The sequence below is a fragment of the Typopeltis vanoorti genome, chromosome 6 (assembly GCF_054136105.1).
Source record: "Typopeltis vanoorti isolate ZY-2024b chromosome 6, IOZ_Tvanoo_1.0, whole genome shotgun sequence".
NCBI lineage: Eukaryota > Metazoa > Arthropoda > Arachnida > Uropygi > Thelyphonidae > Typopeltis > Typopeltis vanoorti.
In genome coordinates this window covers 109,157,066-109,175,301 of record NC_143554.1, presented here as the reverse complement: position 1 = coordinate 109,175,301, position 18,236 = coordinate 109,157,066, and the positions used below count along the sequence as shown (strand labels likewise).

Below are 18,236 nucleotides of genomic sequence, written 5' to 3'. Positions count from 1 at the left end.
TTTGAAGATGGGTAGGCTGCCAGTCTTCATTTTTTTTTTTTTTTAAATATTTTTCATGCACACAAAAGGCAGAAGAGCTTGTAGCAAACAAATGCTATTTGGTTAGATTTCATCTCCCAAGCTTTCACTGATTGTGAGGCCAAACTATCAATGAATCAAAGCTTTCAGAGAAGGGTTTGAGAGAGAACCGCAAACAACTGCAGCTATTTCATGGCTTTAAACCCTAACACTAGTGTTATTATCTGTGACAGTGTTAGTTCTGGTCAATTTTTTTGAGATGTGAGGTTTAAACTTGAGTTTAAGGGAGGAAAATCAAACTCCTTATCCTTTCGAAATGGATGCAAATTCTTTTTCCATAGGGCTACACAATCACCTATATTAAAAATATGTAAACAAAAAAAAATAGGATACATGAAAAAGTGAAAGTCTTTCATGTTTTTTTTTTTTTTTTTTAATGGTCTGTATTATTTATTTTCAGTCAAGATATTATGAGAAGGTGGACCTTTCCAATTGTTCCTGACATACTGTCTGTAGATGGGATACAATACATTCATCTTAGGCATAATATCTACAAGCACAAAGATGTTGTACTCGCTGGGTGAGTTATAGCTATTATTGACTTGTATAATTTATTCTTGTAATGATAATTAATAATCTCATAATATTAATTGGCCTGTCATGACCATTTAACTTGGCATAATAGAAACATAGTTAAAGCAATATGTAATAGGATAGTTAATCCTGTATGCATAATTGTACTCTCTATCAATGTGTATCCTCTAGCTAGCTTATCTGTTTTAGCAAGCCCTTATGAAGTTTCTTTACAGCCAGGAAGAGATTGATTCAGTCCCAGTTCTTTCCATTCAGAGACCTCATTGTTACTGACTGTAGCTTTTAATTATTAATGTTTTTGAAAATATATTCTGCTGAGATATATAATAAGTTAATGTACCATGTTATTTAAAGTAAAATTTGTTATGAATAACAAACTATAAAAATATTATTGTTATTATATGCATAGACTCCAACTTACAATAGAATTATATTCCACAAACTATTACATAATACAAGTTTTACACAAATCAGATTTAATCCATCCCACCTGTTAATGAACCCTGTGATTTACAGTATTAACAGTATAGGGGTGCTTAAGGGTCAAAGCTGTATAACTGAGAGGTGACCTCCACATAGCCGTTAAGGGAATGTGGAGAACCAACCAGGGCTTCTGACCTAATGTCCGATCCTCACCTACTCATGGTCCACCCTGTTGAGCATCTTGTTGGGTATCTACCTGGATACTGAATGAACGAGGATGGGCTGGCAATTTGGGATTTAGCTGACCATATTTTATTCTTATTGGCTTAAACCTAAATACAAAATGATGGTACAACATTATAAAATTTCATGTCGACTGGGGCATCACCCTGTTAAATAAGGCCCCCCGTTGTTTTCGCCAGGGAACCAGGGCGAACAGCAAAAAGTCAGCTACTGGAACAAATCTGAAAGCACATCGCAACTCAACATCACCAGAATTAAAGATCGGTACTATCAACATAAGAAGCCTGAATGGTAAAGAAATGGAGCTAGCTGAGGAATTAGATAAGTACCAGATCGACATTATAGGGGTGACTGAAACAAAAAAGACAAAAACTGGTGAGATCTTTCTGAGCAATAAATACAAAATTATATTCAAGCAATGGTTGTTCTCCCACGGCGAAAAAGAAAATCTTCCGAGCGAAGTTGCTTCGGGTAATTTGCCTTGCCTTTTCTCCTCAGCTTGGGCTCGCCGAAAATGCCTGGACGACTGCCGCTTTTGTCTGCCGTCTCGAAATAGCTCGAATTGCCACTTCCACTAACTTGAACTGCCACCAACTGTCTCACCAGGATCCCTCTCTCTGGACTGGAAACTTTTCTCCAGCGATTGGAACTTCTCCTTTCAACAATTTGAAGCTCTGTCTCTGCAACTGCGGGAAGCTCCCTGGTGATGCCTGGAACCAGGAGGGTCTTTTCTCTCGACGCCTGGAACCAGGCAGCTCTTTTCTCTAGCTACTTTTGGATCCGGGAAGCTCCATATGCTTGGCTCTGTCCCTTTTTATTATGCCTTCTCTGAGACCTCGCATGAAGTTTGTAACCCCTGAAGAATTCGGCATGATTCTTTCATCTTAAGTTTCAAGTTCGGTCAGCTCTTTGTTCTCTTCCGAGCTTTCTGTTGATTGTAATTTGCCAACTATTGGAAAATTGTTTGAACCTTTCTGACTGATTTCGGAGGTGTTTACATGCAGAGCTTATAAGCCTTTCTCATACACACAAAGTTTATAAACAACCTTTCTTATGCCACCATGTAGATCTATTAGATACAGCTCCGGCGGAAAAAACATTGCCTTTGTTTTTAACACGCTAACATATTCTTATTAAAGGAGTATATACAGTTAATTTCCAAAGGGCTATTTACAAAAACATCTAGTACAAAATATACAGAGACAAACAAGGTTTAATTTTACATCATTCTTATGGGACTTGACCTAAGTAAAAAATCAATGTAATGTGCTTTGGAATATTTCAGCTACAATCGAGTTTTTACAATACAGCCCACCAGACTTTAGCTTTATTCCAGTGAATACTATGTCTAGTGGATAAGGTGTGCTGTCTAACCAGACTTATCAGTCTCTTGAAGTAAAATATACTCTTGATGTCCTTCTAGATGAGGCTGAGCTGAACTACTCATCTGCCCATAATAACAGCTTGTTATTATTATTATTGTTCCGGGCAACTCCAAGGAGTCGACAGACTCATCGAGGGAGGCCCTAACATCATGTCAAGAACAACTATTCGACATTGACACAGTACACGGTCGTAGCACCCACAACAGACTCTGGAAGCTTATTTCACTCATTCACCACTCTCCAAGTAAAAAACCTAGCTCTAACACCCTTGTCAACCACGCTCTTGGCCAGTTTCCATGCATGGCCCCTAGTCCTCCCACCACCAGTCATGTTTTCAAAAATATCTTCTGGATCAATCTTATAGAAACACTTCAGTAATTTGAATGTCTCAATCATATCACCCCTCCTTCGGCTATCGTCCAATCTCTGCAACCCACAAATCCTCAACATATTCTCATAAGGTTCATTCCACAGACCTTCTATCATCTTGGTCACTCTTCTCTGGATCCTCTCCACTTCCTCCTCATCACGAAGAAACCCTGGTGTCCATAACTGGGCACAGTAGTCCAGATGGGGTCTTATCAAGGCTCGATACAGAGGAACAACAACTTGTTTGTCTCTGCATGTTAAAGTATTTTTCAGAAGCCAAGTGATTTGATGAACTGATTTAATCACTTTTGCAATGTGCCCCCTAAACTTCAATTCCCTATCCACCAATACTCCCAAATCCCTGGCCTCATCAATCTCCTGGAGTACGGTTCCACCAATGCAATATACTGCTGCTATTCTTTTCACCCCAAAGTGCATAACCTTACACTTTGCCACATTAAATTGACATCCATTTTTCCTAGCCCAGTCCTCCAAACTATCCAAATCATCCTGTAAAATTTTGACATCCTGTGCACTCACAATTGCTCTACCCAACTTTGCATCATCAGCAAACAAGTGAACACTTCCTCTCAAATCCTTTCCTATATTATTGATGAACAAATTGAAAAGCAGTGGTCCAAGAACAGAGCCCTGTGGCACACCACTAGTCACAAGCCGTCTTTTAGACTCCACTCCTGCATAAACCACTCTCTGGTATCTCTCCTTCGACCACCCTCCTATCCATCTCACCAACCCTATATCTATCCCCTATCTGCTCCAGTTTACTGATTAGGGTTCCATGTGGTATCTTGTCAAAGGCCCTGGCAAGGTCCAGTAGTATCACTGTAAACCCATTACCTTATCCAGTTCAGCAGCGACTGTGTTATGAAACGTGAGCAAGTTACTGAGGCATGATCTACCCTTCACAAAATCATGTTGTCCCCCATACAATATCCCATTTTCATCTATCCAATCCTGTATTCTTTTCTTGACTAATTTCTCTAAGACCTTGACAATGATTCCTGATATGCTAATCGGTCGGTAATTTACAACATCAGTCTTGGAACCACCTTTATGCAGTGGAACTATTTTCCCCTCTTTCCACCCCCTCAGGACTAACCCAGACCCGAGACTCAAATTAAACAAAATGGTCAAGGGTACTGACAATTCTTTAGCTGCTTCTCGTACAGCACGAGCTGGTATACCATCCAATCCCATGGATGTATTGACATTGAGGTTATGCAATAGACTACTCACCTCCACTTCATTCACCACAATTCCCGTATAATCTACTGGTTTATTCGTTTGTGCAATGTCACCACCTGGATGATATATATTTGCAAAGTGCTCACTCAGTAACTCAACTATATCAACTGATTCAGTTACCTCCCTACCATCGGCATTCTTTAAAATCATTATGCCATGTACATTTTTCCTTTTACTTGCTACATATCTAAAAAACTGTTTAGGATTCTCTTTAGCCTGCATGGCCAATGTTCTTTCGTAATCCTTTTTTGCTTTTCTTACCACACTCGTTACTCTTCTGGCTTGCGCTTTATACCGTTCATGTGCCTGCCAGTCACCTTTCTCCTTAAATTCCCTCCATAGTTGTTTCTTTTTTTGCAGCTCAAGCTTAATGGTGTTATTCATCCATTTAACCCCTACTTGATTTATTATTCGGACTCTAGGTATACAGTCAGCCATTGCTTCATGCAAACACTTCTTAACTGCCTCCCATGCACTATCAACTTCTAGTCCTTGCAGTTGTACATGCCATGGCACTGAACCAATCAAACTCCTAAGCTTGTCATACTTTTCCGAATTTTCTTTTGAAAATTCCACACCTTTAGCCACCTCCCCTATGATCACTCTCACCAATTGGTGGCAATGTGGTCATATTTATTACAGCCAAATCCTCAGATATAATTACTAGGTCAAGCACTCTCTGACCCCTAGTATTTTCCATTACATGCTGTCACAGATAGTTATCCCTTAATAACCGCATAAAATCCAATTCCTTCCTCCCGTGTGTCCTCTCCTCACTCCAATCAACGGGACCATGGTTGAAATCTCCCATAATAATTACCCTCCTTCCACTCATTTCTTCTATTTGCTTGTGCATACTGTCATCAGCTTTCATAGTACCGATATATAAAAAGGGAAATAAAACTGCATGTGAGAATTACAGAGGTATTTCCCTACTGAGTGTTCCTGGCAAGATCTATGCAAGTATACTTGAGAAACGGTTGAGAAGAACGATGGAAGAAAAGCTTGGTGAAGAACAACCTGGATTCAGGCCAAATAGAGACTGTCAGGATCAGATCTTCACTTTACGACAAATAGTGTCGAGAAAGCATAGGAATATAACAAAGATCTGTATTTAAGTTTTGTCGATTTGGAAAAGGCATATGACAAGGTGCCAAGAGAGAAGCTATTCAATATGCTGCAGTTATATGGTGTCAATGGGGCATTATATCAAGCAATACTTAGTCTTTATTTGAGTTGTAAATCAGCAGTTAGAATTGAAGGAAGCACAGGAAGATGGTTTAATGTTAAATCTGGTGTGAGACAAGGATGTACATTATCCCGTCTGTTATTCATTATCTATATGGATCACATTATGAAGGAAAGTGGTATTAAACATGATATCAAAATTGGAGATGTTAATGTCAGCTCTTTGCTTTATGCAGACGATGTTATACTTCTAAATAAATCTGCTACAAGTCTGCAAGATTCTCTGACTAAATTGAATAGGTGTTGTAATAGATATGGTATGAAGGTCAGCAATAAAAAGACAAAGACAATGAAAATAGGCAGAATCATTGAAAATATCAACTGTGTTGTGAATGGAGAACCTGTGGAACAAGTAAAACATTTCAGCTATTTAGGCACGATTTTTACTGAAGATGGCAAATTAAATATAGAAATAGACAACAGAATCAGCAAAGCTGGTATGGTGGGAAGTCAATTGAATAAATTCATATGGAATAAGAGAGAATTTAGTCGGAACACTAAATTCGCTGTATACAAGACAGTGTTCAAACCAGTTTTAACTTATGGATCTGAGAGCTAGGTCAGAAGTAAAACACTTGACCAAAGACTAGAGACCACAGATATGAGAGTCCTGAGAAAGATTATAGGCGTGAACAGATGGCATCAATGGCAATATCATATTAAAAACGAGGATATTAGGAAAGAACTTGGCATTGTCATCATCCAGGAATGTGTTAGCAGAGCTAATCTCAGGTGGTATGGTCACTTAAACAGAATGGGCGAGGAAAGATTAGCAAAACAAGTGTTCTCTGCCAGGTTGGCAGCAAAATGACCCAGAGGAAGACCAAGATATAGGTGGATTTATACGGTACAAAGTGCTTTAGACGATAGAAATATAAGATCTGATAATGTTGGAGTCTTGACAAGTAACAGACTGATTTGGAGGAAAATTATAGATAGGAAATTAATAATGATGTAATTTTTTTCTTGTAGTACTATCATATCCTGTACACCCCTTGAGGGTACATGACAGGAATTTGATGATTATGATACTGTCACCACCATCTTTTCCATCACCTGGTCTATAGCAGCACCCAATTGTATATTTAGTTCTGCTAGCCACAATCTCACACCAAATGGCCTCAAATGTGCTCTTTTCTCTATCCTGCAATTCAACTTCTATTCTCCTTGGCTGTATCTCATCAGCTATCATCAACAATACTCCTCCCCTCATTTTATTCTCCCTGTCATTCCTGAACACACTATACCCATCACATTCAATCCCACTAGCTATATCATCTACAGTCAGCCATGATTCACTAATACCAATAACCTGTGGTCTGGAAGTGCCAACCATGGCCAAAAACTCTTCCTTCTTGTTCCTAATACTCCTAGCATTAGTGTACATGAATTTAAGACCCCCATTAGCCCCAACCCTACCTTGATGCCTTATATTAACTATCCCACTCTGATTTGTTGTCCTTATTTGCTCGGGCATATTATATTCATTCATACATTCAACTGCCTCCCTAAGGACTGTATATCTACCCCCCCCCCAGGTTAAAGATATTAACAGCCATCTTTGGGCAAATTCCCAAATGTTCTGTGAGCAGTGATGCAGCGTTTTCCAAGCAAATATGATAATATGATTCATGGTGGTTTCATGTTGCAAAGAGATTCAGGCATTTAATAGGAATATGGTGGTGAACATAATACAATTAATTTTATTAAATCTATAGGAGTATTTAATAAAATCTAGTTTCCTTTTCATATGAAATCGTATGAATATGTACTAGTTAATGAAAATTTGTCATCTCTTTGCAGACGATGTGTTCTTGAACAGAATGTGATAGTTGGAGAAGGAACAAAAGTAGGTTCTGATACCTACATTGTGAATTCTGTTATAGGGAATAATTGTACCATAGGTAAGTCAGTATATTGGTATTTAAATACCGTGTCTGTCAGTTTTCCCATATTTATAGATATTTCAGTTTTTTCATTACGTCTTTTTTCTGTTTTTAAATTCAGGAATCTCTGACTTAAATATGTACTAAGTGCAAGTGTCATGTAATAATAGTAGTACCAGTCATAAGTAAAAATCATTATTTTTAACTGATTGTGTATCCAAACAGTATACATTATGAATTGGAGGATACAAATGACATCCAGCCAAATCACTTAAAAATTGATGTAAAAAGGTAAAACAGATCATTAATCTAATAAGATTAAATAGATCCAATTAATATTTCACATTTGATTTGAAGAGCTGTGGATTGTATTCTTTGGGAAACATAAGATGGGAGTCTGTTCCAGAGAGAGAGAGAGAGAGAGCAGTAGCAGTAGAAGGGATGAATGAAGAATAGGAGGAATTTCCTCTGTAGGTTTTGGAGTTGAATTCTGAAGCAGTGTTGAATAGTTGCTGCGTGCATTGCAATGATGTAACAGAGTAAGAAAATTATTGATGCCAATTCAGATGAATAATGGCCATAGAAATATTTGTAAAAGATGCTGTTAACAAAAACCGAACATCTATGTTGAAAGTGAGCAAAGTGAATTGGTGAGAGAGGGATCATTAATTAGTCGTTGCCCTTTTCTGTATTGAGTAGAGCAATCAGTCCAATGACTGAATATTGTGCAAACAGTATTCAGTGGTTGGAGGAGGCAATAAGTAATGTTTATGCCAAGAGAGACTTGAAGTCAGAATAATCCAAAGAAGATAAATCTCATCATGTATAAAAATTTGGATGTTATCAAAAGTAAGACTGGAAATATAGGGTTTGTTGTAGGAAATAAGGTGAGGTGTATTTAGCTGGTGTTGAAACTGATGTTATCCAGACTTTATTGAAGAATAGTTTGCAGATCGGAATTAGATCAGAAGAGATTGATTTGGTGATACAAGTATTGAAAAGTCTATGTAATGAAAAGGAAGAGGAGTGCAATATGTTGTCATCAACAAAACTGTGTATTGGGTTGGTATTCAGCTGGAGTATATATATATATATATATATATATATATATATATTCATATTTATATATACTGACTTAGAACCGAGAACTAGAATAACAATTAAATTTATTCAAAACGCAACATCTTTCATAGGATTGTCTGACTTCTTCAGGCGTGGGAACATAGAAAGCAAGTAAAAAACACTATAAGAAACATCGTATCACTATAAAAATGACTATTATAAAATTCAGTTAGCTTTGAACTATAGCTACAGTTGTGTTGAACTTCTATTGTTTGGCATCTTCGTGCGTCTAATTTCACGAGTGTGCCAATATCGGATAACAGAGCTGAAAGAGTCCGGTAGATTATAACTAAGGTTATTATTTATATGATGAGGGTCCATAACAATTTCCTTAGACTCGACAATGCAGTGCTCCACCTCGTCATGGCATATATGAAGGTTTGAAGTTATTGTCCAGTTTATCTCATGTTGATGGCCTTCATCATTTGTGTTTACTGAAAACAGTACATAACAGGGCACTTGCTGTAGTTCTTTTGTAGGCAATGTCCCTCTGGTGTTCTTCCAGACATAGGAGGATGGATTTTTCAGTTTGGCCATAGTATTGTTTCCCACAGTCACGCACTATTTTGTACACTCCTGGGAATTGTAGATGGTTGTGAGCTTGTTTATATTTGCTTAAAGTCAATCGTAGTGTAGGAAGAGTAGAGAAGCAGGTTTTTATGTCGAACTTTCGTAAAGGTGCTTAAGGGTCAAAGCTGTATAACTGAGAGGAGACCTCCACATAGCCTTTAAAGGAATGTGGAGAACCGACCAGGGCTTCTGACCTAATGTTCAATCCTCACCTTCTCGTGGTGCACCCTGTTAGATATCTACTTGGATACTGAACGAACGAGGAGGGGTTGGCAATTTGGGATTTAGCTGAACAAATTGTATTGGTTAAACCAAAATAAAAAATGATAGTACAACTTGACAAAATTTCATGCCTAGCAAAAACAACGGGAGCCGGTTAAACAAGGCTCCCGTTGTTTTTGCCAGGAAACCAGGGCAAACAGCGAAAAGTCAGCTACTGGAACAAATCTGAAAACACACCCCAACTCAATCACCAGAGTTAAAGATCAGTACTGTCAACATAAGAAGCCTGAATGGCAAAGAAATGGAGCTAGCTGAGGAATTAGATAAGTACCAGATTGACATAATAGGGGTGACTGAAACAAAAAAGACAAAAACTGGTGAGATCTTTCTGAGCAATAAATACAAAATGTTATATTCAGAAAATTTCAATCAAGGAAAAGAAGCTGTAGCCATAGTATTCAATACAAAATATGAGGCTAATCTTGAATGGCAGTCAGTCTCAAGTAGAGTAATGTGGGCAAATATGAGAATGGGAAACTGGACAATGAGACTTATTTGTGCCTATGGTCCCACAGAAGGTTCTACTAAGGTAGAAGTGGAGGAATTTTTTGAAGCTTTAGAAAAAGCAACTGACACAATGAAAAAGGAAAAGTTGGTCCTTGTTGGGGATCTAAATAGCAGAGTAGGAAATGAATGTGAGACATACAGAAATATATTGGGAAAATTTGGAGAAAAGAGCAAAGCTAATAATAATGGCAAATATCTGTTGGATTTCTGCTCAGGACATGGACTAGTTATTACTAACACCATGTTCCAACATAAAAATGAGCACAAATTCACATGGAGAGAAGAGGCAAGGAATAAGAAAAGTCTCATTGACTATGTTATTGTTGATAGTGATGTTTTCCCCCTGGTGCAGGACACCAGAGTGTACAGATGATTTGAAATTGGACGTGATCACTGTTTAGTCTTGAGCAGGATAAAATTGAATTTGATATTGAAAAGAATAACATGTAAGAAAGTTTTAAAGCAAATAAAAGTTGAGCAGCTCTCAGATGCGAACTGTAGATTAAAATACACAAAGATTATTGAAGAAAAAATGAAAGAGTTTGAGAACAAGAATCAAACCTTGGAGATTCAGTGGCAATACTTGAAGAAAGCCCTGATTGATTCAGCTAGAGAGGCATGTGGTGAAGTTGTCTGCAAGGATAGAAAAATTAGAACTCCGTGGTGGACACAGGAAGTTAAAGAGGCAGTGAAGGAAAAGAAGAAAGCATATCAAAAGTTCCTGGTAAATAAGTCAGCTTGTGCTCTTAGAGAATACAGAGACAAATGCAAGATGAACACTGTATAAAACTAGCTAAACAAAAGTCATGGGAGGCCTTTGGCAAGAATATAGAAAATAAATATCAAGAAGGTGGCAAAATATTCTGGAGGTTGTTGAAGAAGCTTAGGAATGGAGGAAAGATGGCTGTAAAAGGAATTAGAGATGATAAAGGTTACATGAAAACAGAAGAAAAAGATATCCTTGAAGTATGGAATAATTACTTTGAAAAACTGCTAAATGAAACAAGCAGTGATGACAGCACAGTGGTAAAAATCACTGACCAGGCATGCAGTCAGGAATACATATCCATACTTGAAGTAGAAAAAGCCATCAAAGGCTTGAAATGTGGAAAGGCAGCAGGAATAGATGATATTCGACCAGAAATGCTGAAGTATGGTGGTATAAAAATCTTACAGTGGCTGCACTGCATAGTTCAGAAAGCCTGGACAGAGAGATGAATTCCTGATGATTGGAGTTGAGCTCTCATAGTACCCATATATAAAAAGGGAAATAAAACTGAATGTGAGAATTACATAGGTATTTCTCTACTGAGTGTTCCTGGCAAGATCTATGCAAGTATACTTCAGAAACGATTGAGAAAAATTGTGGAAGAAAAGCTTGGTGAAGAACAAGCTGGATTCCGGCCAAATAGAGGCTGTCAGGATCAGATCTTCACTTTACGACAAATAGTCGAGAAAGCATGCGAAGATAACAAAGATCTTTATTTAAGTTTTATCGATTTGGAAAAGGCTTATGATAAGGTGCCAAGAGAGAAGCTATTCAATACGCTACAGTTATATGGTGTCGATGGGGCATTATATCAAGCAATACTTAGTATTTTTTTGAGTTGTAAGTCAGCAGTTCGAATTGAAGGAAGTACAGGAAGATGGTTTAATGTTAAATCTGGTGTGAGACAAGGATGTACATTATCCCCTCTGTTATTCGTTATCTATATGGATCACAGTATGAAGGAAAGTGGTATTAAACATGATATCAAAATTAAAGATGTTAATGTCAGCTCTTCACTTTATGCAGACGATGTTATAATTCTAAATAAATCCACTACAACTCTGCAAGATTCTCTGACTAAATTGAATAACTGTTGTAATAGATATGGTATGAAGGTTAGCAATAAAAAGACAAAGACAATGAAAATAGGCAGAATCATTGAAAATGTCAACTGTGTTGTGAATGGAGAACCTGTGGAACAAGTGAAACATTTCAAGTACTTAGGCACGATTTTTACTGAAGATGGCAAATTAAATATAGAAACAGACAACAGAATCAGCAAAGCTGGTATGGTGGGAAGTCAATTGAATAAATTCATATGGAATAAGAGAGAAATTAGTCGGAACACTGAATTAGCTGTATACAAGACAGTGTTCAAACCAGTTTTAACTTATGGATCTGAGAGCTGGGTCAGAAGTAAAACACTTGACCAAAGACTAGCGACTGCAGATATGAGAGTCCTGAGAAAGATTAGAGGCATGAACAGATGGCATCAATGGCAATATTAAAAACGAGGATATTAGGAAAGAATTTGACATTTTCAGCATCCAGGAATGTGTTAGCAGAGCTAATCTCAGGTGGTATGGTCACTTAAATAGAATGGGAGAGGAAAGATTAGCAAAACAAGTGTTCTCTGTCAGGTTGGCAGGAAAACAACCCAGAGGAAGACCAAGATATAGTTGGATTGATATGGTACAAAGTGCTTTAGATGATACAAATATAAGATCTGATAATGTTGGAGTTTTGACAAGTAACAGACTGATTTGGAGGAAAATTGTAGATAAGCAGTTAGTAATGATGTAATTTTTTCATGTAGTACTATCATATCCTGTACACCCCTTGAGGGTACATGACAGGAATTTGATGATGATGATGATGACTTTCGTAAAATTCTTCTTAGTTTCGTAGAGAGCGAGCCGATGTATGGTAAGGAGATATCATTTTTGGGGTTGTCTTGTGTTTTTGAGTTGTTTTGATGGCGACGGTATAGATGCTTATTAATAGTTTTCGACGAGTAGCCATTACTTGTGAAGGTTCTTTGTAGATGTTGTAGTTCATTTTTTAGCTCTTCATCATCTGATAGTATAGATCTTGTACGATGTGCTAGAGTTGAGATGATACCCACTTTCTGTGCAAGATAGTGATGTGAGGACGCATGCAGGTATCTTCCTTCAAAGGAACTAGAGGAAGTGCCATGTCAAGGTATGTACTGAATGATATAATCACGTAATCACAAGAAAGATATTTATTTAACCAAATATTTCGGTCTGGAAATAGCAGACCATCGTCGGTGGTATTACAAGAACAGTTTAAAAAAAATATACAAGCTAGAATACTAACAATAGATCGTTGAAATTAGAACATGCCGCGTGATGTTATATCACTAAGTATGAAACGAAATATTTTGAAGTAGAAACATGATTGAATTTGCTATTAAAAAAAAAAAAAAAAAAAAAAAAAAAAAAAAAAAAAAAAAATTAATGAGTAATCTTGATTAGGCTTTCCCAGATTTTTGATATAGATATGCAGTCATTACGATTCAGGTTGGGATGATGGAGCAAGGCCTCCACGCTTTCCTTGAACAAACGTTCGAACCTGTAACGGGATCTATGTAAGAGGCGCGTCTTGGACCAAAGGATGCTGTGGTCAGTTTCAATCCCGTGTTGAGCCAAACCAGACTTTTCAGGTTTATTGTGAAGAATGGATGATTGATGTTCTTGGATTCTTTTTTCAAGAGAACGTCCAGTCTGTCCAAAGTAAGAGAGATCACAGTTGCAAGGAATTTGATAAACTCCAGGAAGAGATAAAGTTGAGCGTTTGTCTTTAGGAGAAGGAAAATGAGAAGACAATTTGTTAATAGGAGAATACGTAGCTGTTAAATCATATTTCTTCAAAATTCTTGCGATAGGTTCTGAAATACCGGAGATATAAGGAATAGGTACTCGACGTATTGAATCTTTGTTGTTTTGTGGAGGATTATGCTCTTCGCCTAGAAGTCGCTTCTTCTCTACTTAAGGCTAAACTTCCTCCTTCTAACATATCTCCTTCTGAAATGAAATCTTTACAGTCCTTGAGAAAAAAAATAATCACCTCATTATCACTAAAGCTGACAAGGGAAAAGCAACAGTAGTTATGGACTCAGTAAATTACAGAAGAAAACTTTCTCTTTTGCTTCGAGATCGCTCCACATATCAAGAAATTGATTATAATCCAACCTACAGACAACTAAAGAAATTAAATTCTCTCCTTGATGAAGTCATCAGTTTGGATAAAGACGCAATTGAAAGACTTAAAACTCATTTTGCAAGACCTCCTAGATTTTATGGCCTTCCAAAAATCCATAAGATTGACTATCCTCTTCGTCCAATAGTAGATTGCATTGATTCTCCTACTTACCGTATAGCCAAATATCTAGCTAAATTACTGAAATCTTACATTGGCAACTCGAGTTCTTTTTTAAAAAACTCCTCAGATTTCTTAGAAAAATTAAAAGATGTCTCATTACAACCTACAGATCTTATGGTTAGTTTTGATATAGAATCTTTATACACCAATGTACCTCTTAAGGAAACTTTAAAACTACTTGCTGACATCTTTCCTCAAGATATTATAAAACTATTCGATTTCGTTATACATTCTGGTTATTTCATATGTCAAAACAAATTTTATAGCCAAGTAGAAGGAACAGCCATGGGAAGTCCTCTTTCTCCAGCTTTAGCCAACTTTTATTTAGAACATTTAGAAAAAGTCCTCTTCACATCTAGTTTCCCTCTACCATCTTTTTGGGTAAGATATATAGATGACATATTTGCTATTTGGCCTCACAGTAAAAACACTTTATCTTCCTTTTTAAACAGTATTAATTCCTTACATCATCGCATAAAGTTTACTATGGAATTAGAAGAAAACAACCAGTTTTAGACGTTCTCCTCATCTGATCATCTTCAAATATTCTTACAACTACAGTATACAGGAAACCAACATTCACAGGTCGTTATATTCTGAAAGAATCAGCCCATCATCCATGTCATAAAACAGGAATTATAAAATGTCTCATCAAAAGAGCCAAAACTAATTGTTCTACTTTTGATTATCTACAGAAAGAACTTTCTACTATCCAGCAACACATGAAACTCAATGGCTTTTCTGAAAAAAGTATTCAACGTCTTCTTACATCTTATAATCCTCCACAAAACAACAAAGATTCAATACGTCGAGTACCTATTCCTTATATCTCCGGTATTTCAGAACCTATCGCAAGAATTTTGAAGAAATACGATTTAACAGCTACGTATTCTCCTATTAACAAATTGTCTTCTCATTTTCCTTCTCCTAAAGACAAACGCTCAACTTTATCTCTTCCTGGAGTTTATCAAATTCCTTGCAACTGTGATCTCTCTTACTTTGGACAGACTGGACGTTCTCTTGAAAAAAGAATCCAAGAACATCAATCATCCATTCTTCACAATAAACCTGAAAAGTCTGGTTTGGCTCAACACGGGATTGAAACTGACCACAGCATCCTTTGGTCCAAGACGCGCCTCTTACATAGATCCCGTTACAGGTTCGAACGTTTGTTCAAGGAAAGCGTGGAGGCCTTGCTCCATCATCCCAACCTGAATCGTAATGACTGCATATCTATATCAAAAATCTGGGAAAGCCTAATCAAGATTACTCATTAATTTTTTTTTTTTTTTTTTTTTTTTTTTTTTTTTTTTTTTTTTTAATAGCAAATTCAATCATGTTTCTACTTCAAAATATTTCGTTTCATACTTAGTGATATAACATCACGCGGCATGTTCTAATTTCAACGATCTATTGTTAGTATTCTAGCTTGTATATTTTTTTTAAACTGTTCTTGTAATACCACCGACGATGGTCTGCTATTTCCAGACCGAAATATTTGGTTAAATAAATATCTTTCTTGTGATTACGTGATTATATCATTCAGTCTTATGTCGCAAGTATCCTTAAAACAACAAGGTATGTACTGTTTTCAGTAAGCACAAATGATGAAAGCTGTCAACATAAGATAAACTGGACAGCAACTTCAAACCTTCATATATGCTGTGACGAGGTGGTGCACTGCATTGTCGAGTCTAAGGAAATTGTTATGGACCCTGATCATATAAATAATAACCTTAGTTATAATCTGCCGGACTCTTTCAGCTCTGCTATCCGATATTGGCACACTCATGAAATCAGACGCGCACAGATGCCAAACAATAGAACTTCAATGCGGACTGTAGTTACAGTTCAAAGCTAACTGAATTTTATAATAGTCATTTTTATAGTGATACGATGTTTCTTATAGTGTTTTTTATTTGCTTTCTATGTTCCCATGCCTGAAGAAGTTGGACAATCCGATGAAACATGTTGTGTCTTGAATAAATTTAATTGTTTTTCTAGTTCTCAGTTCTAAGTCAGTATATATAAATATGAACATATCCCAATTCCGAGTTAATATTACAGATCCTTATATATGAGGACTGTATGGGTGATAGAACAGTGCCTTGCAGAACACCAGCATCAGTTGCATAGTAACATAAGGAACTTTCCTCCTTCACATGTATTGTGGATCTATTAAAAAAAAATTGATTTGCTGTGCCCTCTGACTTTAACTGGCTTGCAGAAGTCAAAGGGCATACCAAATGTTAGGGGCTTACTTGATAGATCTTTGTGCCAGACTTGCTCAAAAGTATTGGAGATATCAAGAACAACCACTTGAGATTTGCTACACTTTTCTATGGTATTTTTCCTGAGTCGGTAACATAAATAAGCAGATCCTTGATTTACAGTGGCAGAATCCATACCAGCATTAATTAGTTGAGAGCATAAAAGGCAGTAATGTTAATGGAGTTGGAGTTGAGTGTTAATGGTTCTTTGCATTACTTTAGAGAGAAATGAAGTGAGATAAATTGGGTGTAGCATGAAAGTAGTTTGTTGCCCTTCTTTTGAATGGATTATATGTGGACTATCTAGGATGTAAGATAGATATCAGTAGAATAAGAGTGTAAGAAGGTGATAAAGACCATGAGTCCTCTATGGAATACAGAGCTTTAAAACAATCAGAGAAATGCCATCAGTATCAGTAAACGTTTTGGTATCCATTTAGGACAATTTCTGATCTCTTATCATAGAGTATCATCACATTATGAAAGTGATGTTGTGATAGACCCATCCAAGTGTAACAAGGACAGAAGTTATGGCAAATAGGTTTGACAAGAGACCAGAAGCATGAATGTGATTTGAAAATAGGTACGTAAGTTTGCTGCCTATAGCTCTTTCAAAATCAGTTCTGAATGTTTTGATCATTTTCTTGCAGCTGTTTTAGGCTTTGGTATAAGCAATAGACAAAGATGGAATTTTAGATGAAAGCTAATTATGGTATGCTTGATTCTTGTAAGCCTTTTTGGAGAACTAAGGCTTAGATAAGGAACATGAATTTATGGTGGATCAATGTTTCTGTATGAATAAAAATTATTTCAGTGATACATTCAGTATGTAAGGTTGAATCTGAAGGCAGAAAACAATGATTGCTTTCTACCTTCTCCACCACGCATTGTGTGGCACTGTTATGTTGTCACACGGTGCATGGTTGAGAGTGGTTGGAATTGTGCATCCAGTTGCACCAGTATATGGTAAGTTACAGGTGCATTAGATTTGGTATACACTAGGGTGGACCAGGGATCGATACTTGGAGCAGTTGAATATGTTTTTTAATTTTATAGGTGGTTTAAAAGTAGCATTAAGGTTATAATGGTGTAGAAGTCTATTTATATTATCTGATAGCCCTTTAATGAATGAACAGCTATGGTTTTACTGTAATCTATATCATTGCATTTTTAGGTGTAGTTTTTATGAAGAATTTTATTGATAGTATTTTTGCTACAGCCATTGTTTATAAGTGTATTACTAATAATTTGTAATTCTTGCATCCAACAATACACTATCTGTCTCAGTATGGTATTATTAGAACTTTAGTAAATAGGGAATAATTGATTTGCTCTAATGAGAATTCCCTCACTGCTTAATTTAACCATATATGCTGCACTTGAAAACATTTGTGCTGGATCACCTGATATATTCATGTTTAGTCATGGACCTGGTCAGATTAAAAGATATATTTAATGCTACAGCTAATTTTTATCCTGTTTAACTAGCAATACTGAAGTAATTTTATCAACTACTTATATGTTAAACATGTTTATCAGTATATGAGTCATACTGGAAGAAACCCATATATTTTATTGATAGCACATAGTCATTTATTAGTATATATTTATTAATGACATGATAATTTTCACAACACTTATATTTCTATGTAAATATTTATTGCTTTTGTGCCATTATAAACAAATGTGGAGGGTAAAACATTCAAAATCCTTAGGTCTGCACATATTTAACTGCACTCTTGGGTTTTCTGACTTCTGATTGGATCTGAAATTTCAGTGGTAATGTCATAGATGCAGTGACAACTAAGAAAGCATTCAAAAAGTATTCGATTATATTTTTAGAATCAATATGAAGAAATTATTTATTTTGGAAAAATAA

At 36.5% G+C, this 18,236-nt stretch overlaps 1 protein-coding gene across 1 annotated transcript in view; it reads left to right on the top strand.

Annotated features, from left to right (window-relative positions):
• Positions 1–18,236, top strand: part of eIF2Bepsilon (eukaryotic translation initiation factor 2B subunit epsilon) — a 135,706-nt gene that overhangs the window by 55,556 nt on the left and 61,914 nt on the right. The window contains exons 7-8 of the mRNA XM_090394353.1: positions 479–598; positions 7,350–7,450. Coding sequence (XP_090250479.1) covers positions 479–598; positions 7,350–7,450 — 221 coding nt within the window. The remainder of the gene's footprint in view (positions 1–478; positions 599–7,349; positions 7,451–18,236) is intronic.